The 23,053-nt window shown below is 45.0% G+C and overlaps 1 protein-coding gene across 1 annotated transcript in view; it reads right to left on the bottom strand.

Moving 5' to 3' along the window:
* The window catches only part of IGDCC3 (immunoglobulin superfamily DCC subclass member 3), a 256,502-nt gene that overhangs the window by 34,472 nt on the left and 198,977 nt on the right, over positions 1 to 23,053 (bottom strand). Inside the window, exons 8-9 of the mRNA XM_040341485.1 lie at positions 12,525 to 12,772; positions 6,404 to 6,568 (exon numbers count right to left, since the gene is read on the bottom strand). Of these exons, the coding sequence (XP_040197419.1) occupies positions 6,404 to 6,568; positions 12,525 to 12,772 (413 nt within the window). The remainder of the gene's footprint in view (positions 1 to 6,403; positions 6,569 to 12,524; positions 12,773 to 23,053) is intronic.

The raw sequence follows: 23,053 nt of genomic DNA, 5'->3' as shown, positions 1-23,053 counted from the left end.
ACCCAAGACAGCTTATCCAACACGCCACAATCCAGCAGACAGGACCCATTCCATTGCCCAGAAGGACGAGACATACAGCTCTGTTTCTGGTTCAAACGAATGAATCCTTTAATGGTAACTCAGCCTTGTTATATACAGTTACAAGCATGCTACAGTAATGACAGGGACAATGAAACTCTCCACCCAAAACATCACACAATGGGTGCTTAACGAGTTCCCCCTAATCCACATTCTTTTAGATAATGACATTCAGGTGAGTTAATTACTACTCATTACGACAAGTTATCCTCACCTGTTACACAAAACACATTCCTTTACTAAACATAATTGACATGCTAATTCCCTACCCCTGAAAGGTCAGACTTTCTGGCACCGAATCTAGAGGAGTTAATTACTACAGCTGACAAGTCACATTCCACATCTATTATCAACAGTGGCCCAGATTCAGGTACAATTGCGCTTTATTTGCGGAGGCACAGGGCAACGATTTTGCCCTGCGCCCACGCAAATATTTTGCGCTGCCCTCGATTCACGGAGCAGTAGCTCCGTAAATTGCGAGGGCGCGCCGGCAAAATTGCCCGGCGTAAGCGCGCGCAATGTAAATGATCCCGCCGGGGGCGGGAATCATTAAAATAGGGCGCGCCCCCGCGCCGAGCGTAGAGCGCATGCTCCGTCGGGAAACTTTCCCGACGTGCATTGCGGCAAATGATGTCGCAAGGATGTCATTTGCTTCAGAGTGAATGTGAATGGCGTCCAGCGCCATTCACGAATCACTTACGCAAACGACGTAGACTTTAAATCTCGCGACGCGGGAACGTGGGTATCCTATAGCATTGGCTGCGCCTGCTATTAGGATGTGTAACGTTACGCGAAACCCGACATACGCAAAATACGTAATTTGCGTACGCAGGGCTCGCGCAACGTTGTGAATCGTTGTTAGTATGCAATTTGCATACTATACACAGATCACAATGGGAGCGCCCCCTAGCGGTCATCGCTAGAATGCAGCCTAAAATCTGTGTGGCATAAGAGCCTTATGCCACGCAGATTTTAGGCTGCAGTCGGCGTAGCGATGTTCCTGAATCAGGAGCATTCGCTGCGCCGGAGCAAGTAAGCAACTGCGCTGTGTAACCTATGGTTACACAGGCGCAATTGCTTCTTGAATCTGGCCCAGTATCTTCACACAAAACAGTGTCATTAGCATACACAATGAAAGATCTTAGAAGCAGACATAATTAGCACAATGGACAACAGGATGCAATCACAGCAAGCCCCCTCACTACAGCCAGGTGGACTTAATTAGCATCTCAACAGTCTATGTTACACATTGAATGAATCACACTCTATTGACCTGTTGGGGTCAGAATAAACCACTTGTAATTTGTCAAGATATCCTGTAATACATGAATTATCATTTCTCAGTCATCCTATGCCCAAAAGGGACATAGGATGACCCTAGACCCAAGAGTCATTAGTGAAGCTGGCACAGGAGTACCCCGCATCCTTCAAACGTCTCTGGGTATCACGGGCCATTCCGTTACAGTTATAAATAGCTATGCCTGTGCAAAAGGGTTGCAAGCTCACTTGAACAGGACCCTCCTAATCTTTTTGTATCGAGTGGGATTGTAATTGTTCTTTTTCGCTTTATTTTAGTAGCGTATTTACAGCTTCCTTTGAATGAATAAATGAATAAATTATTAAAAAACAATAGAAAAGCAATGAATACAGTAGCAATGCATATAATGGACTCATTGCAGGACCAGATCTCCAGTTAGGTATGTTAGCCTATGGCAGCTCTCAGGACCCCCTACTGCTGTCCCTTCTCCTCTCTGTGCTATGAAATGCCCCCAGTTAGTTAAAGAAGGGACAGCAGTAGGGGGTCCTGGGAGCTGCCATTGGCTAACATCTGGTCCTGGAATGAGTCTAATATACTGTATGCATTGCTACAGTATTCATTGCTCTTCAATGGTGTTTATTAATTTCAATAGAAGCCATCGTAATTATGCAATGCTTGTATCCAATGCATCACATCAATTATCAAACCATGACCAACACAATACTAAGAGGCCGCGTGATGTGCATGCGTTGCGCTCAGACGTACCCGTACTCCGCTCACCAATAAAGACCAATGCTTTACAATAAGGCTCAATCTACAGTCACACAACTTTACCCATAAAAAATATATTTAGCTCTCTTCATTCCTCCACCCTCCCTCGAATTTCGACAAATTTTTCCGAATATTCGAAAGTTTTATTATTTTAGAAAAATCATAAATTCGTAAATTCAAATATTCGACAAATCATAAATTCGGAAATTGGAATATAATCGCAAATTCGAAAATCCTAAACTTCATAAATTCGACAACCTGAAAATTCCAAGATCCGAAAATTAGAACGAAAATTCAAAAGAACGAAAAATGTATTTATTTTTTTATAAAAAAATAAATAAATAAAAATTCAGCCTGTGAATAATTGTAAAATAAACAAATGTGGTCTCCGTGACACCTGGCAGAAATCATAGCGTTAGGCCTTACTGCTGTCAGTCACATCACCAGAGTGGTAAGAACGGTGCACAAAGTAACAGGCAGTGTGTCAGGAATGCTGGTAGATCAGACTGTGTGACCGCACAGAGGAACCAAACAAGGTGAGTAGTGAAATAAAAGGTGTTTATTTACAAATGTGTGAACCACCAGTGCACAATAAAACGACAAACAGTATGTACAAATAAAGGGGAATACCGTATTCATAAACGAGCCAAGCCGAGGTCATACACATGGGAGGTCAGTAGATGGGTAAGGATGGGGACAGGAATCAGGACACAGGGAGGACAAGTCCAGACAGGGATCAAGGATCGGGATCAGGATCAGGTCCAGGGATCAAGTCCAGAAATCAGGGTCAAATACAAGCTCAAGATCAGGGTAAGTAGACCGATACCAGGGCGAGGACTGATTGCACACACCGGGTATATATAAGCCTGTTAATTACGTTCAGGTTACACCTGAACGCAGGAAGGGCTGTGTACGCCAGTACTGCAGCCCAAGGATAACATAGCACCACCAGGGAAGAACTCCCCCGACAGTCCAAGACTGTCGGGAGACACCTGGTGGTGGGCCACAGTACTGCACGCCAAATACCAGGCAGTAACACCAGCAGGGGGAACCTTCCCTGACACAGTGTTGTATTATGGCCTAGGCCGACAAGGCCCAGTCCTATGGCGGCACTTTGCAGGGGTCTGACCCCCCACTAGCACATATCCTCTCCCCTCTCAAATCCCCAGCACATATCCCCATACCACCCCTCCCCCCAAATTAAAAGATTCCCTGTGACTCTGTCCTCATCCCACTCTGTCCCTCTGTCCTCATCCCACCCTGTCCCTCTGTCCTCATCCCACCCTGTCCCTCTGTCCTCATCCCACCCTGTCCCTCTGTCCTCATCCCACTCTGTCCTCATCCCACCCTGTCCCTCTGTCCTCATCCCACCCTGTCCCTCTGTCCTCATCCCACTCTGTCCCTCTGTCCTCATCCCACTCTGTCCCTCTGTCCTCATCCCACCCTGTCCCTCAGTCCTCATCCCACCCTGTCCCTCTGTCCTCATCCCACCCTGTCCCTCTGTCCTCATCCCACCCTGTCCCTCTGTCCTCATCCCACCCTGTCCCTCTGTCCACATCCCACCCTGTCCCTCTGTCTACATCCCACCCTGTCCCTCTGTCTACATCCCACCCTGTCCCTCTGTCCTCATCCCAATCTGTCCTCATCCCACCCTGTCTCTCTGTCCTCATCCCACCCTGTCCCTCTGTCTACATCCCACCCTGTCCCTCTGTCTACATCCCACCCTGTCCCTCTGTCTACATCCCACCCTGTCCCTCTGTCCTCATCCCACTCTGTCCCTCTGTCCTCATCCCACCCTGTCCCTCTGTCCTCATCCCACTCTGTCCTCATCCCACTCTGTCCCTCTGTCCTCATCCCACACTGTCCCTCTATCCTCATCCCACTCTGTCCCTCTATCCTCATCCCACTCTGTCCCTCTATCCTCATCCCACTCTGTCCCTCTGTCCTTATCCCACTCTGTCCCTCTGTCCTCATCCCACTCTGTCCCTCTGTCCTCATCCCACTCTGTCCCTTTGTCCTCATCCCACCCTGTCCCTCTGTCCTCATACCACCCTGTCCCTCTGTCCTCATCCCACTCTGTCCCTCTGTCCTCGTCCCACTCTGTCCCTTTGTCCTCATCCCACTCTGTCCCTTTGTCCTCATCTCACCCTGTCCCTCTGTCCTCATCCCACCCTGTCCCTCTGTCCTCGTCCCACTCTGTCCCTGCGGGTCTTAAAAAGGAAGGGGTGCAGTCTTGATAGGAAGGGGTGTGTAATATATAAATTAGGGGGTGCACAAGTTTAGTCAGGCCTAGGGCAGCACAAAACCTAAATACACTACTGGTAACAGGTATTAAGGCAGAGGTCTCGAGAAAAAAAATGATTAAAAGCCAGCAGCTACAAATACTGCAGCTGCTGACTTTTAATAAATGGACACTTAACTGTCCAGGGTGCTCGCGATGTCGGCAGCAGAAGAAGAGCAATCGCTCGTCTCTCGGCTGCCCCCGCCTCCATCCTCAGTGAGGGAATCAGGAAGTGAAGCATTGCGACTTCACTGCCTGGTTCCCTATTGCGCATGCGCGAATAGCGCAGCACGTTCCTAGTGGTCCCCACTGTCTCCTGGGACCAGTGTGTTTCCCAGAAGGCAGCATGGGGGGAGTGGAGTGACTCCCAGAAGTGGGTGCAAATACCTGTATTATACAGGTATCTATTCCCCCCTCCCCCTTGAAAGGTGCCAAATGTGACACCGGAGGGAGGGTTCCGAAAAGTGGAAGTTCCATTTTTGGGTGGAACTCCGCTTTAAAAGTGGGGAAAAATAACTAGAAGGAAAGACAAAAAGTGTTGCCAAGAAGAAGGAAGAAGAGCAAGAAAGGTGGCACATCCTCCAGCCCATGCACCAATTCTAACCCAAGTTCTCGACCCTCACAGCCCCTCCAAGGCAAGACTGCCCAAAAAGGGAGACTCCTTCTTCCATCACACTCAAGACATACGTTGGGTTCCCGAGTCTTTTTAAAGATTTCTTGTTTATCATTAACTATGCTAGCTAATGTTTGGTAGATCATAATCCAATGACTAGCTTATCATAAATCTGGTGTGTGTGTGATAATACTAGACCAATGAAAGCAAGGCTTGGTATTGGTAAGTACACTATGGAATATGCCTTCCTGCAGGTGGCTACTACCCAATGAAGGTGAGATGTAGGTGGACCTTGTTATGGTCTCAGGCTGCTACCTCTCTGACAGCTAAAAGGAGGACGCTCAGCAGTGAACTCTGGGATGAGTTTAGAGAAGTGCCTGGTATAAAATTTCCTATTAATTGTGAGTCTATTTTAAATGTTTATTGATCAAAGATAACAGGTAAATCCAAACATTTCGGGGGGAAATGTCTGCTCCTTCCTTGAGGTTAGAATAAAGGATGTAAATAGTAGACATGTGCACTGCCGAGAAATGTGTTCTTTTTCGTTATATTCGTTTTTTTGCATTTTTCGTAAATTAGTAAATTCGGAATTCGAAAATTCAAAAATTCCAAATTTTTGATTTTCGAAATTTCCAAATTTTCGAATTTACACAATTTTGAATTTTGGAATTTAGAATTCTAGAATTTGGGGATTTAGAATTTCAGATTTTCTAATCTCCGACTTTTGAATGTCTGACATTTTGAATTTCCTAATATTGAATGTCTGACATTTTGAATTTCCTAATATTGAATTTCTGAAACTTAGAAATTCTGAAACTTAGAACTTCTGAAACTTAGAACTTCTGAAACTCCAGAATTCCGAAATTCCAATTTCCAAAATTTTGAATTTCCAAAAATCCCGAAATTCGAAAATTTGAAAATTCCAGTTTCCAAAATTTTGAATTTTCAAATTTTTTAAATTCCAAAACTCCGAAAATTTGGAAATTCGAAAAATTCTGAAATTCAAATATTTCGGAATTAACGAATTTGTTAAAATTAGTTAAAAAAACGATTTCGGAACTAGAATTGCACAGGTCTAGTAAATGGTATGCCACCACCCAGCAATTACGAGAAGATCTGACACCTGGAAATGAGCCTCATTCCAAGTCTTATCACTGATCCAACTACATCCATTATTTCAGCCCTGAGGAAGGGGAAGGCACTTCCCCCGAAATGCATTGGCCTTACTTTTTATCTCTGACCAAATGAACATTTTAAACAGACTCTGGTGTGATATGAACTTCTATACTGGGCGTTTCTCTATACTCATCCCAAAGCTTATCATAAAGGTTTTCAATGGCTACCATTTTCATTTTAGGATTTACTTATTTCCTATTGTCATTTAGAGAGCTGCATTCCATACCTTCTCCCAACGTTCTCTGCACCACAGTGCTGGACGCCTTGCTGGCTCCTCTTGAGGTATATGCTTTAATATAGAAGCTGTAGGTTGTCGAAGGCTCCAGGTCTGTCACTATCTGCTGAAAAGTGTCTTTGCTTACAGCCTCTTGATATTCCATTTGAATGGGGTCTAGGAAAAAAACACAAAATCACAATGAGCGTTAGATGCATCCGGTAATGATGTGTAGCCAAGTGCTGCTGGTCTGAGGAGCGCTCAGGTTCCCTCCACTGAAAGTGGGTTGAGCATCAGTGTCAGCTCTCTCTCCCCTCCCCTCCTGTCTCCCTCTCGGCAGCGATACACAGGCGAGAGAACATAGATGGCAGTAGCCCCCCTGCTGATGTGTAGCCAAGTGCTGCTGGTCTGAGGAGCACTCAGGTTCCCTCCACTGAGAGGGTTGAGCTTCAGTGTCAGCTCTCTCTCCCTCCCCTCCCGTCTCCCTCTCGGCAGCAATACGCAGGCGAGAGAACATAGATGGCAGTACCCCCCCCTGCTGACGTGTAGCCAAGTGTTGCTGGTCTGAGGAGTGCTTAGGCTCCCTTGGGGACCGGGCATCCATGCAGCGGCGGCAAGGACCGGGCATCCATGCAGCGGCGGCAAGGACCGGGCATCCAGGCACCAGCGGAGACCGGACGGCTCTTCTCCTCCTCCCTTCCGAGGAGTAATAAAGTAAAATAAATAAGAAAAAAATTGTAAAAGCCCCGTCCCGCCGAGCTCGCACGCAAAAGCAAACGCAAACGCATACGCAAGTCGTGCCCCGCATATGAAAACGATGCTCAAACCACACGTGAGGTATCGCTGCGATCGTTAGGGTGAGAGCAATAATTCTAGCCCTAGACCTCCTCTGTAACTTAAAATTGGTAACCTGTAGACATTTTTCAACATTGCCTATGGAGATTTTTAAGGGTCAAAGTTTGTTGCCACTCCATGAGCGGGCGCAATTTTGAAGCGTGACATGTTCGGTATCAATTTACTCGGTGTAAGATTGTCTTTCACAATATAAAAAAAAACTGGGCTAACTTTACTGTTGTCTTATTTTTTACGTCAACAAGGTGTATTTTTCCCCCAAAAATTGCCCTTGCAAGACCACTGCGCAAATAAGGTGTGACATAAAGTATTGCAACGCCAGCCATTTAATTCTCTAGGGTGTCTAAAAATAAAATATTTCATGTTTGGGGGTTCTAGCAAAAAAAGATTTTAACATGTAAACAACAAATGTAAAAAAGAGGCTTGCTCAGTGGCGGTGCGTCTCCTGCCACCTTTCTATCACCACAGATAGATTTATGCATTGCGTGAATCTATCTATGGTCGACGCCGGGCACCCCTATTCAGGTGCCCGGCCCCTTTTCGGGCGCCGGGCACCTGAATTACAGCGGCGGGGTATTTTTTGGAAGAACCTGATTAGAGCCATAGGTGGGGGCGGGGGATGCACACTGGCTGTATTTGATGGGCACAGTAGCGGCAATTGATGGGCACACTGGCAGCAATTGATGAGCACAGTAGTGGTACTGGCAATTTATAGGAACAGTAGCGGCAATTGATGGGCACACTGGCAGCAATTCATGGGCACAGTGGCAGCAATTGATGGGTACAGTAGCTGCATTTGATGGCACAGTGGCGGCAATTTATTATTACAGTGGCTGCGTTTGATGGGCACAGTGGCTGCATTTGATGGCACAGTGGCGGCAATTGACGGCACATTGGCTGCGTTTGATGGGCACACTGGCTGCGTTTTATGGGTACAGTGGCTGCGTTTGATGGGCACACTAGCAGCAATTGATGGATATAGTAGCTGCGTTTGATGGCACAGTGGCAGCAATTTATGGGTACAGTGGCTGCATTTGGTGGGCACAGTGGCGGCAATTGACGGCACACTGGCTGTGTTTGATGGGCACACTGGCTGTGTTTGATGGGCACACTGGCTGCGTTTGAAGGGCACACTGGCTGCATTTGAAGGGCACACTGGCTGCATTTGATGGGCACACTGGCTGCATTTGATGGGCACAGTGGTTGCATTTGATGGCACAGTGGCTGCAATTGATGAGCACACTGATTTTGTTTGATTGGTACAGTGGCTGCGTTTGATGGGCACACTGGCTGCATTTGATGGGCACACTGGCTGCGTTTGATGGGCACAGTAGCTGCGTTTGATGGGCACAGTAGCTGTGTTTGATGGGTACAGTGGCTGCGTTTGATGGGCACACTGGCTGCATTTGATGGGCACACTGGCTGCATTTGATGGCACAGTGGCTGCAATTGATGAGCACACTGGTTGTGTTTGATGGGTACAGTGGCTGCGTTTGATGGGCACACTGGCTGCATTTGATGAGCACAGTAGCTGCGTTTGATGGGCACAGTAGCTGCAATTGATGGGCACAGTGGCTGCAATTGATGGGCACAGTGGCTGCAATTGATGCTTTTTTTTTTTCAGTTTGTTTGCACCAGCCGCCACTGGGCTCGGTCCTTAAGTATTTAACATAATTCTGAATTATTATGACATTGAAGATTCTGGGCCAGATCCACGTATCTGGGCGCATCTTTGTGCGGGCGTAGCATATCCTATTTACGCTACCCCGCCGCAACTTAGACAGGCAAGTGCAGTATTCACAAAGCACTTGCTCCGTAAGTTGCGTCGGCGTAGCGTAAATTGGCGTAAATTGGCCGGCGTAAGCCTGCCTAATTCAAAGTAGGCTGGTAGGGGGCGTGTTGTATGGAAATGAATCGTGACCCCACGTAAATGACGCACCTAACGAACGGCGCATGCGCGCGCATGCTCAGTATCACGTCAAATTTTCTCCCTAAGTTATGCCGGCTCAATGCTTAGTCGACGTGAACGTAACCTACGCCCATCCCCATTCACGTACGACTTACGCAAACGACGTAAAATACGACGCTGTTCCGACGTTTCTGACGTCCATACCTTAACATGACTTACCCCTGCTTTATGAGGGGTAAAGTTACGCCGGTCGTACGCCTTACGTAAACAGCGTATATTAATACGCCGGGCGCAAGTACGTTCGTAATTTGGCGTATCTAGCTCATTTGCATATTTATAATGGGAACGTCGAATGCGTCCAGCGTAACTATGCGCCTACGATACGCCGGCAAGTTACGTCGGATGGCTGAAGCCATGTTTTTGGACGTAACTCGCTTTTTGAATCGGCGTAAAGATGCGACGGCGCACATCTGGAGATACGCCGGCGCACATCCTTTCTGAATCCGGCCCTAGATCTGTAGCTGCCATTTACGCAGAAATCCAAATAATTCACACTGTTTTCCCCCCTGTAGATGTCTCAGTGAAGATTAGATTTGGAGATAATTGTACTGATAATTGTAAAGAACTTTACAAGAGAGACCTTTACATTTTAGAGACCAGCATAAAACAGGTTAAAATTGCACGTTTTTAGGGGAGATCGTTAATGCAAATTGCCGTAATCTCTATGGTGATTAGTCCAATTATGTGTAAATCAGCCCCATACATATGTATTAGGGAGCAGCACGGAGGCTATGCTCTTATGAACTGCATGAGTGGCGGTACGGCATGTTAACAGCGATTGATGACCTTCCCGTACACGGCCGAGGAAATGATTGGCAACCTCTACAACAAACACTTGGGCTCGGTTCACACGGACTTCATTGCATAAAAACATTTACCAGCACTTTATGCTCCAGTTTTAAAAGGTTTTGTTGGATGGGGAAAGCGATGGCGGTCAAGGAGGTCGGTGAAGGACAAGGGTGGCAGGTCATGGTGGAGACAACACAAGACAAAGCAAGTGCTTTGCTCAACATCCCCTTTACCCGACAGCCATGAGGACACACAGGAGGGTCTATTTAAAAAAAATTCAATGCGCAAATTTCGCAGCATTCCTTTCACCATCGTGAGTAATCCCAGTAATTTGTCCAGTATGTCTGTTTCCAAAGACCATCAACTCCATCCAATGACCATAAATGTGCCATTTTCCTAATTTGGCCTTTTGGGGAAAATACTGCCTTATAGTCACCAGATCGTAGGCAATTTGCATATATGACATACAGTCATATATGACTCTTCCATGAAGACCATATTTGTACAAGTATCTCTTTATAGTGGAATAGTGTACCACAACTCCAGTGTCTGCCAGATCTTTCTGGAGGGGATCGTGCAGTCAAACGTTGGTTTTGAATTGCTTTTCTCACAATCCTGCGAGCTGTTCTTTCTGATATTTTTCTTGGTCTTCCAGATCTTACTTTAACTTCCACTGTTCCTGATGACTGCCATTTCTTAATTATATTCCGAACAGAGGATATTAACATCTGAAAACGCTTTGCTATCTTCTTATAGCCTTCTCCAGCTTTGTGAGCGACAACTATTTTCAGTTTCAGTTTTCTAGACAACTGCTTAGAAGAACCCATGGTGCTGATTGTTGGGGGAGGGTCAGATGAGTCTGGGCATTTAAAACCTTTGAGATTGACATCACCTGGTCTTCCCAGACGATGATTGAGAACAATCCATGACACTGGCAGGTCTCAGCTTTGCAAAGGGGGCAGTGCATGCTATAAATTCTGCAGGGTGCCCAAACTTTTGCAGACGCCATTTTTTTGTTTTCTGTAATTTTGAAAGTGTAAATAATGGAAATAAAATCTAACTTTTTTTGACATATTATAAGAATGTCTAATCTGTAATTTGATGCCTTTTGGAGATTTTTCCATCTTTCCTTGGCTTCGTTATGCACATTAATACAAATTTTTACCTGGGGTGCCCAAACTTTCGATCCCCTATGTACACTATATTACTAAAAGTATTGGGACGCCTGCCTTTACACGAAACATGAACTTTAATGGCATCCCAGTCTTCGTCCGTAGGGTTCAATATTGAGTTGGCCCTTTGCAGCTATAACAGCTTCAACTCTTCTGGGAAGGCCGTCCACAAGGTTTAGGAGTGTCTATGGGAATGTTTGACCATTCTTCCAGAAGTGTATTTGTGAGGTCAGGCACTGTTGTTCGACGGGAAGGCCTGGCTCGCAGTCTCCGCTCTAATTCATCCCAAAGGTGTTCTGTCGGGTTGAGGTCAGGAGTCTGTGCCGGCCAGTCAAGTTCCTCCACCTCCACCCCAAACATCCATGTCTGAAAAAAATGAAGTTCAATGCTTCCAAGCATGCGTCGACTTGATTCTGAGCATGCGCGGCTTTTTGACCGATGCTTTTGCATACTAACGATCGGTTTTGACCTATCGGTTAGGCGTCCATCGGTTCAGTTCTGACACGATCGGTTTTTTAACGGATGGTGTGTAGGCACATCAGACCATCAGTCAGCTTCATCGGTTAGCCGATGAAAGGGTCCTTCAGTCCGTTTTCATCGGTTATGACCGATCGTGTGTACGCGGCCTTAGGGAAAAACAACTATCATATCATTGAAAATATAAATGTTTTATTTGGGTCGCCACTGCTGCAGCCAATAGAACTTTGTGACATTTCAATAAAGTTGACTCAAAATCAAAATAAATATTGCAATGTAATGAAGTAGATAGGAGGGGTGATGACATCACCACTTCCACCATGACCTACCAAGGCCAGACTTACCATTGGGCTTGACTGGGCTCAAGCCCATGGGCCCCGCCCAATAGGGGGCCCCGGGAGGAGGAAGCAGGAAGAGCCATGCCGCTTCTGATGAAGATAGGTAAGAAATCCTCTTCACCCCCCGCTCAAGATCTATGATCGGCGGCACCCCCCCCCTCAACAAGTTCGATCAGCTTCGATCGACGGCACCACCCGACGGCCCAACCCCCCCACTTCTCGGCTTCAGGGGGCCCCTCCATCAACACTCAAACCCAGGGGCCCCCACCACCCTAAGTCCTGCCCTGCCTAGAACACATTTAGCCAGATTCAGGTAGCTTTACGCCGGCGTATCAGTAGATACGCCGACGTAACTCTGAATCTGCGCCGTTTCTGTGAATGGTGGTGAAGCTGAGCGACAAAATCTGGTTCCCTCCCCTACTCTCTTCCATTGGAGTACTGTAATCCATCCTACCCCCCCCCCCCCCCCCATTAGGTCAACACAATTGGCCTGCCCTGTTATACCATCTGGTCTGCTTCCACACAGCGGTATTTACCTTCAGTTTTGCGGATGTGCACTACATATCCAATAATTTCCTGGGTGTTCTCCAGGGGCTCACTCCAGGATACCTGGATAGAGGTGGATGATATGGTGGTGGCAGTAATGTCTTGAGGAGCCCCAGGCAGTCCCTCTGCCCATATTACAGAAAGCCGGGCGCTGGCTTGACTGGAACCTGCGCTATTCTGAGCAATACACTGGTAGATGGCCTCGTCCTCCTGGCTGATCCCAGAGATGGTTAAAGAGCTGCAAGTGAAAGAAAATGAACAAAGACTCATAAACTGAACTGTCACACACAGAGCCAATCATTACCGGTCACCTGTTGGGTAATTGAATGTATTTACTGAAGAATCATCTGCACCCCTAATCTACTAACTGGCCTACTGTATGTGTAAAAATGTCAAACCAAAGTCCTTGCTTGAGTGACAGGTTATTTACATATCTCGTGCACTAGCTTGCAGACATGCACAGCTTCTTGTCTATGTATATTCTGATGGCTGTTTACACTGAACTGTGGATCACCCCATATTTTGAAAACATTTAATCAAAACACAGGAAAGACAGCCAATCCTGGGAGAGCTGGAGAGGAGAGGAGAGGAGGAGAGGAGAGGAGGAGAGGGGAGGGGGATGTGAATTATGCACTTTACAGAAGCTGTGCATGTCTTCAAGCTAGGGCACGAGATATGTAAATAACCTGTCACTCAAGCAAGGACTTTGGTCTTTATCTGGAAATCTGTTTAATTTTACTGAACAATAAAAAGAGGATTGCTCAGCGCTGGATAAACTCTGTGTGGCAAGACTGGCACAGATGATAGGAAATCTTATTCTCTACATTGTGACATAAAAAAAAAAACTGAACTCATAATAATTCCTCCAGCCCCCCATTCCTCCCCAATCTCCTCACCCCCCAATAGCAACCCCCCGACTTCTCCATTAAGATCAATAGTACATCTTCATCTTTCCAAAATACGCCCCTTGTTAACCAACAACACCACAAAGCTGATAATTCACTCCCGTGTTATCTCTTGCCTTGATCTACTGCATCTCCTTCCTTCCATGCTGACCAACCTCTACACAGGTTATCCCCTCTTTATGCCCTGTACACACCATCAGAAATTCCAACAACAAAAAAGTCCGATGTGAGCTTTTGGACAGAAATTCCGACCGTGCGTAGGCTCCATCAGACTTTTCCTGTCGGAAATTTCCGCCAACAAAAGATTGAGAGCTGGTTCTCAAATTTTCCTCGGGAAAAAAATTCCTATCGGAAAAATCAGATCATCTGTAGCAATTCCGACGCGCAAAATTCCGACGCATGCTCGCAAACAATGCGACGCATGCTCGGAAGCATTGAACTTCATTTTCTTGGCTCGTCGAAGTGTTGTACATCACCGGCGTTCTTGACAGTCGAAAGTTCAGAGAACTTTTGTGTGCCCGTGTGTATGCAAGCCAAGCTTGAGCGAAATTCCGTCGGAATTATTAATAATAATATTTTTTATTAAACAAGTGTGCTTTAACTGTACTTCTGTCTGATTCATGGTTTCTGACATATTGTAATTGTACTCTCTCTCTACTCTAGGGTGACCACATTTCCAAACTACCATTCAGGGACACCCTCCCTTCCCAAAAATCAGCTTGTGCTGTAACGAATCACAGCACAGTGATTGGACACAAAAGGCAGGATTTGTGATTTCTCCAATCACAAGCAGGGGGCGGGGACTGTGCTCCTCCAGGCATTCCCGGCCAGGACAAGTACTGTCAGTGAGTAAAGCGGTGATGTGGCGGCCTTTTTGGGGGCATCAGATTGGCCCTGGGGGTGGCTGTGTCAGTTTCATTCCGGGACACTGTATTGTCCTGGAATGAATGTGCCCGGGACAGACCTGCAAAATGCGGGACTGTCCCGGGCAATCCGGGACACGTGGTCACCCTAACTCTCTCCCTTTGTTTAGAGAAGCACTGCGCAAACTGCTGGAGCTATATAAATTCTTTATAATACAGTAAAACCTTGGTTTGAGAGTAACTTGGTTTGAGAGCATTTTGCAAGACAACCCAAAAATTTTAACAAATTTTGACTTGATATACAAGCGATGTCTTGATATAAGAGTAGCGTCATGTCACAACTGAGTCTAAAATAGAAGAGAGGCGCCTCTAAGTGTAGCAATATGGTTACATTTAACACTTTCCCTAAAATGACTTGGGCGGGAATCCTCCCTCCCTCCGGGTGGAAGTCATATGAAATCCTTGCCTTCCTGGGCGGCTAGGGGGCGCGCGCGCCCCCGCCGCATTGCTCGGGACCCGATGCACGTGCCCGGCGGCCGCAATGTCCGCCGGGCACCCACGATTCACGCAATCACAGCAGGACCATGGATCTGTGTGTGTAATGATGGGGTGTAAACACACAGATCCATGTCCTGTCAGCGGTGAGGTGGCCAATGTGTGTTCCCAGTACAGAGGAACACACATCGGTCTCCTACCCTTGTCCCCTCCCCCCTACAGTTAGAACACACTTTAGGGAACATATTAACCCCTTCCTCGCCCCCTAGTGTTAACCCCTTCCCTACCAGTCACATTTATACAGTAATCAGTCCAGTTTTATAGCACTAATCGCTGTATAAATGTGAATGGTCCCAAAAATGTGTCAAAAGTGTCCGATATGTCCGCCGCAATGTCACGGTCACAATAAAAATCGCAGATCGCCGCCATTACTAGTAAAAAAATTAAAATAAATAAAAATGCCATAATTCTATTCCCTATTTTGTAGATGCTAGAACTTTTGCGCAAACCGATCAAATACGCTTTATTTTTTATTATGATTATTTATTAAACCAATGTAAGGAGCATTCTTCTCACTGATCACCAATGTAAGGGACATTCTTCTCACTGATCACCAATGTAAGGGACATTCTTCTCACTGATCACCAATGTAAGGAACATTCTTCTCACTGATCACCAATGTAAGGGACATTCTTCTCACTGACCACCAATGTAAGGAACATTCTTCCTACTGATCACCAATGTAAGGAACATTCTTCTCACTGATCACCAATGTAAGGAACATTCTTCTCACTGATCACCAATGTAAGGAGCATTCTTCTCACTGATCACCAATGTAAGGGACATTCTTCCCACTGATCACCAATGTAAGGGACATTCTTCCCACTGATCACCAATGTAAGGAACATTCTTCTCACTGATCACCAATGTAAGGAACATTCTTCTCACTGATCACCAATGTAAGGAGCATTCTTCTCACTGATCACCAATGTAAGGGACATTCTTCTCACTGATCACCAATGTAAGGGACATTCTTCTCACTGATCACCAATGTAAGGAACATTCTTCTCACTGATCACCAATGTAAGGGACATTCTTCTCACTGACCACCAATGTAAGGAACATTCTTCCTACTGATCACCAATGTAAGGAACATTCTTCTCACTGATCACCAATGTAAGGAACATTCTTCTCACTGATCACCAATGTAAGGAACATTCTTCTCACTGATCACCAATGTAAGGGACATTCTTCCCACTGATCACCAATGTAAGGGACATTCTTCCCACTGATCACCAATGTAAGGAACATTCTTCTCACTGATCACCAATGTAAGGAACATTCTTCTCACTGATCACCAATGTAAGGAGCATTCTTCTCACTGATCACCAATGTAAGGGACATTCTTCCCACTGATCACCAATGTAAGGGACATTCTTCCCACTGATCACCAATGTAAGGAACATTCTTCTCACTGATCACCAATGTAAGGGACATTCTTCTCACTGATCACCAATGTAAGGGACATTCTTCTCACTGATCACCAATGTAAGGAACATTCTTCCCACTGATCACCAATGTAAGGGACATTCTTCTCACTGATCACCAATGTAAGGGACATTCTTCCCACTGATCACCAATGTAAGGGACATTCTTCCCACTGTAAGAGACATTCTTCCCACTGATCACCAATGTAAGGGACATTCTTCCCACTGATCACCAATGTAAGGGACATTCTTCTCACTGATCACCAATGTAAGGGACATTCTTCCCACTGATCACCAATGTAAGGGACATTATTCTCACTGATCACCAATGTAAGGGACATTCTTCTCACTGATCACCAATGTAAGGAACATTCTTCCCACTGATCACCAATGTAAGGGACATTCTTCCCACTGATCACCAATGTAAGGGACATTCTTCCCACTGACTACCAATGTAAGGAGAATTCTTCCCACTGATCACCAATATAAGGAGCATTCTTCCCACTGATCACCAATGTAAGGAACATTCTTTCCACTGATCACCAATGTAAGGGACATTCTTCCCACTGATCACCAATGTAAGGGACATTCTTCTCACTGATCACCAATGTAAGGGACATTCTTCTCACTGATCACCAATGTAAGGAACATTCTTCCCACTGATCACCAATGTAAGGAACATTCTTCCCACTGATCACCAATGTAAGTAACATTCTTCCCACTGACTACCAATGTAAGGGACATTCTTCTCACTGATCACCAATGTAAGGAACATTCTTCTCACTGATCACCAATGTAAGGAACATTCTTCTCACTGATCACCAATGTAAGTAACATTCTTCCCACTGATCACCAATGTAAGGGACATTCTTCTCACTGATCACCAATGTAAGGAACATTCTTCTCACTGATCACCAATGTAAGGAACATTCTTCTCACTGATCACCAATGTAAGGAACATTCTTCTCACTGATCACCAATGTAAGGGACATTCTTCCCACTGATCACCAATGTAAGGGACATTCTTCTCACTGATCACCAATGTAAGGGACATTCTTCTCACTGATCACCAATGTAAGGAACATTCTTCCCACTGATCACCAATGTAAGGAACATTCTTCCCACTGACCACCAATGTAAGGGACATTCTTCCAACTGATCACCAATGTAAGGGACATTCTTCCCACTGATCACCAATGTAAGTAACATTCTTCCCACTGACTACCAATGTAAGGGACATTCTTCTCACTGATCACCAATGTAAGGGACATTCTTCTCACTGATCACCAATGTAAGGGACATTCTTCTCACCGATCACCAATGTAAGGAACATTCTTCTCACCGATCACCAATGTAAGGGACATTCTTCTCACTGATCACCAATGTAAGGAACATTCTTCCCACTGATCACCAATGTAAGGAACATTCTTCTCACTGATCACCAATGTAAGGAACATTCTTCCCACTGATCACCAATGTAAGGGACATTCTTCTCACCGATCACCAATGTAAGGAACATTCTTCTCACCGATCACCAATGTAAGGGACATTCTTCTCACTGATCACCAATGTAAGGAACATTCTTCCCACTGATCACCAATGTAAGGAGCATTCTTCTCACTGATCACCAATGTAAGTAACATTCTTCCCACTGACTACCAATGTAAGGGACATTCTTCTCACTGATCACCAATGTAAGGGACATTCTTCTCACTGATCACCAATGTAAGGGACATTCTTCCCACTGATCACCAATGTAAGGAGCATTCTTCTCACTGATCACCAATGTAAGGAACATTCTTCCCACTGATCACCAATGTAAGGGACATTCTTCTCACCGATCACCAATGTAAGGAACATTCTTCTCACCGATCACCAATGTAAGGGACATTCTTCTCACTGATCACCAATGTAAGGAACATTCTTCCCACTGATCACCAATGTAAGGAGCATTCTTCTCACTGATCACCAATGTAAGTAACATTCTTCCCACTGACTACCAATGTAAGGGACATTCTTCTCACTGATCACCAATGTAAGGGACATTCTTCTCACTGATCACCAATGTAAGGGACATTCTTCCCACTGATCACCAATGTAAGGAACATTCTTCTCACTAATCACCAATGTAAGGAGCATTCTTCCCACTGATCACCAATGTAAGGGACATTCTTCCCACTGATCACCAATGTAAGGAGCATTCTTCCCACTGGCCACCAATAAAAGGGCCCCTTTCCCTCTGACGCACAATGAACTGGTTTTAGCGGGAGTTCTTCGAGACATTGAAGGGTCTTTGAGACCTAAAAGATTATATCAAGAGTTCTTCTGGGGTAAAAAGGTTGAGGAAGGCAGCTCTAGAGTGTATTAGGTTGAAAAGGTCTTTAAAAAGGAACATGATCCACCGATATGCTCCTGGGATGGGATGTTATGGTTTAAATGTATTACAATTAAACAAGTTAATCTTGGATTGGAATGCCAGTCTGTTGCCCAGTCTGCCACACCGGGCTCAACAAGCTTTTACAAAGCAATTAAAAGAGAGTCAAGCAGCTTTCTCAAATCCTTCTAATCACACATCTTAAAGGGAGCGCCAGAAGGAGCCTCAAAGTGTGCTCATGGGTGGAACCAAACAATAAACTTCCCTTTTTATTTCTATTTCATGTGCCCCTCTTTTAGTTCACTGTAGGGCATCTTAGAAGCATGTGTAGCACTACCCTAGGAGGAGCTGCTGGTTGTTTTGGGGCGGCACATTTACCTCATGGCTCCCCCGAATTCCTAGAGGTGAATGATGCGTATTGCATGTAGTAGAAGTAAAGGAATGTCCGCAACAGGTGCTCTTTAATACCCAGCCGGGTAAAAACAATAAAACTTGTGGTGAGGTAAAGTTGAAGAAGAGAGAGAACAGCAGATTCAGGCGTGATGATAGGAAACAGTCCTGCTCCCAAGCGTAATACTTTATAGACATGTGCACACTGAAATATTTTGTTTCGTAATTTCGTTTTCGTCCGAAAAATAAATTTATTTAGTTACTCCCGAAATTCGTTTTTATTTATTTCGTTTTTCGTTAAAAAAAATGCATTCGTCCGAAAATCCAAATTAAGGTCGAATCTGTCATTGGAGGCTTATGGTGTCGGTCGAAAAAAAGAAGATTCGACAGAATCTTTAAAAAAAAAAATTTGACTCTTCACGTCTCTCCATGTTGAATCTTCATGTCTCTCTATGTCGAATCTTTTCTCTCTATGTCGAATCTTCTTCATGTCTATAATGTCTACTCTTTTCTCTCTATGTCGAATCTTTTCTCTCTATGTCGAATCTTCTTCATGTCTCTATAATGTCGAATCTATTCTCTATGTCAAATCTTTTCTCTCTATGTCGAATCTTCTTCATGTCTCTATAATGTCGAATCTTTTCTCTCTATGTCGAATCTTTTCTCTCTATGTCGAATCTTCTTCATGTCTCTATAATGTCTACTCTTTTCTCTCTATGTCAAATCTTTTCTCTCTATGTCGAATCTTCTTCATGTCTCTATAATGTCGAATCTTTTCTCTCTATGTCGAATCTTTTCTCTTTATGTCGAATCATATTGGACTAATGAAGTTAAGGTTAGGCACAATTAAGGTCGAATCTGTCATTGAATTCTTATGGTGTCTGTCGAATGTTCTAAGAATAAAAAAAAAAAAAAAAAGATTCGACAGAATCTTAAAAAAAAAAAAAAATTGACTCTTCATGTCTCTCTATGTCGAATCTTTTCTCTCTATGTCAAATCTTTTCTATGTCAAATCTTTTCTCTCTATGTCAAATCTTTTCTCCCTATGTCGACTCTTCTTCATGTCTCTATAATGTCGAATCTTTTCTCTCTATGTCAAATCTTTTTTCTTTATGTAGAATAATATTGGACTAATGGAGTTAAGGTTAGGCACAATTAAGGTCGAATCTGTCATTGAAGGCTTATGGTGTCTGTCGAATGTTCCTCTGAAGAAAAAAAAGAAGATTCAACAGAATCTTTAAAAAAAATTATTTTTTTGACTTTTCATGTCTCTCTATGTCGAATCTTAATGTCTCTCTATGTCGAATCTTTTCTCTCTATATCGAATCTTTATGTCTCTCTATGTCAAATCTTTTCTCTCTATGTCGAATCTTTTCTATGTCGAATCTTTTCTATGTCGAATCTTTTCTCTCTATGTCAAATCTTTTCTCTCTATGTCAAATCTTTTCTCTCTATGTCGAATCTTTTCTCTCTATGTTGAATCTTTTCTCTTTATGTAGAATAATATTGGACTAATGGAGTTAAGGTTAGGCACAATTAAGGTCGAATCTGTCATTGAAGGCTTATGGTGTCTGTCGAATGTTCTAAGAAGAAGAAGAAGAAGAAGAAAAAAAAAAAGAAAAAGAAGATTCGATAGAATCTTTAAAAAAAAAAATGTCTCTCTATGTCGAATCTTTTCTCTCTATGTTGAATCTTTTCTCTCTATGTTGAATCTTTTCTCTCTATGTTGAATCTTTTCTCTCTATGTGGAATCTTTTCTCTCTATTTCAAATCTTTTCACTCTATTTCAAATCTTTTCACTCTATTTCAAATCTTTTCACTCTATTTCAAATCTTTTCACTCTATGTCGACTCTTCTTCATGTCTCTATAATGTCAAATCTTTTCTCTCTGTCGAACCTTTTCTCTCTCATTCGACTGCAATGAAAACGAAAATAAAGCATTTGTTTATGTCGGATCTTTCGGTTTTCGTTTTCTGTGCTTTCATTATCGTTTGTTAAAACGATAACGAAAATACCTGAAATTCGGACGAAAATGCATTTGGACGAAAACGAATGCACATGTCTAATACTTTCTCTGCGCCACTCCTGCCTGAGTGGGTTTAGTGTACCCGGAAAGGCCTCTCTCACTGACCTGGCAGCCGGAGTATCACTCGGACATTTGTAGGATAAAGTCTCTGCCACAGACCCTCCTTGGTGAACTTGAGGAAAAGTCTCTGCCACAGACCCTCCTTGGTGAACTTCAGAAAGACGCCTCTGCCACAGGCCCTCTCTGATTTGTAGTTACGGAGATAATCCTCCTTAGATGAGTTACACCTGGATCTCCTTCAACTTGTCGCCCAGGTACCGACTGACAGGTGATCAATCCTTCAGTGTCCGGATACCTTGATCCCCGGTGGTTTGTCGAGACCCTTTTGGATCGCCAGCCTCTCAATGGCGCTCCTCAGAAGGACTCTCCACCGAAGAGCAGTACAGCTTGGGATCCTCAAAGGTGGGAACCCAGTCGATCACTGGGTCCCCGTCGCTGTTCAGATGCTCCGGGCCAGCATGGTCCCGGAACTAGGAACACCGCGTGGCACGCACGCCCCGGCCAGGTAGGCCATAACGCCGTGATGTGGTCACCCTAAAGGTGGGTGCCACACTGGACGAAGAAGACAAACCCAGACCAATGGCGTCTGCCCCTTAAATACCCCCCCAGCATGCACAACAAGGTCAAACCCTCCTGATTGGCTGCTGGGAAAGAGCACCCAAATCTTGACTCTACTGCTGCCACCTGCAGCACCGGGGTTGGAAGAACACCCCAGTACAACAGAATGAGCCCACAGCACAGCCAAGCTGAGACAGAGACCCTGTTTTGCACATAACAATTTGGATCAGAGTTTAACTACACTCTGATGTACCTCTAAATTTAACTAGCACCGGTACCTAAAGTAACCAGACCCTACACATGGAATACCCGGGAGCTGTGTTATTCAAAGAGCAACCAGCTCCCATGGAAGCAAGCTCTGGCCCATCCATTCACACCAGCTGTACATTACTGTTAGTTAGTAAGACAACCCATCAGAGTGGTTGGCATGGCCAATGGAAGGACACAGAAGGTGGAAGTGCATGACCCAGAGCCCATGGGAGCTAACTGTTATTTACATATCAGGACACTATGATATTTGTGGCTTCCAGTGGGCTTTACACAGAATGTAACATGGAAGTTCTATTATTTTTTCTTTAGGCCCTGTACACACGGCTGGGAATCCCATTGGGATTCCTGGCAATCTTGTCTTGCAAAGTTGTGTATACAGACGGCCATTCAAAAGAACCGCCGTTCTTTTGAATTGCAAGAACGCGGTGACGTCATCGAACTACGACGAGCCGGCGCTCGTCACATTCGATGAAAAAAGCACTTGTGGGTTTAACCAATCTTGTTTTTTTGTACAATTCTCCTTTAAGGGGGCTTGGCAAGGGGTGTGTCCTATGCCTGCATGCTTTTGCTGATAGGTGTCCCTCATTCCCATTTCAGAAAGTTGGGAGGTATGGCTGAGAACAGGGGAGGCGGAGACAAGGGGTGCTGCAGCTGCGCACAGAGAGGTACAGCCAGGATCTGTAGGAGGAGTTCCATCCTCCTCTCTTCTGCCGACTGCTGAGATGGGAGGACAGAATTTAGCATCTCAGTGACTGCATAGAGAAGCGCAGGATCTGGCGGAGGAGTTCTGTCCTCCTCTCTGCTTCCAATTGCTGAGACAGGGTGGGGGCTGAGACGAGGGGGGGGGCTGCATCTGTAGAAAAGGTGTGATAGGTTGGATTTAGCCCTTGGGCCTTGTGTTTGACACATGTGGACTTAGCAGAGGTTGCACTGTGTGCAGGGCCGCCATCAGGGGGTACAGGACCCAACTGTCCTAGCCCTAACCCCCCCCCTCCCTCCCACACCTTTTTTTTGGCCTGACTTTAGCAACTCAAGGCAGGAGAGAGAAGAGAAGACTTGACTTGACTTTGTTTTGTTCGTCAGCACCAACC

Source organism: Rana temporaria, chromosome 3 (assembly GCF_905171775.1).
Source record: "Rana temporaria chromosome 3, aRanTem1.1, whole genome shotgun sequence".
NCBI classification, from domain to species: domain Eukaryota; kingdom Metazoa; phylum Chordata; class Amphibia; order Anura; family Ranidae; genus Rana; species Rana temporaria.
Note: the sequence above shows the minus strand (reverse complement) of the source record. Positions and strands in the feature narration are given on the sequence as shown.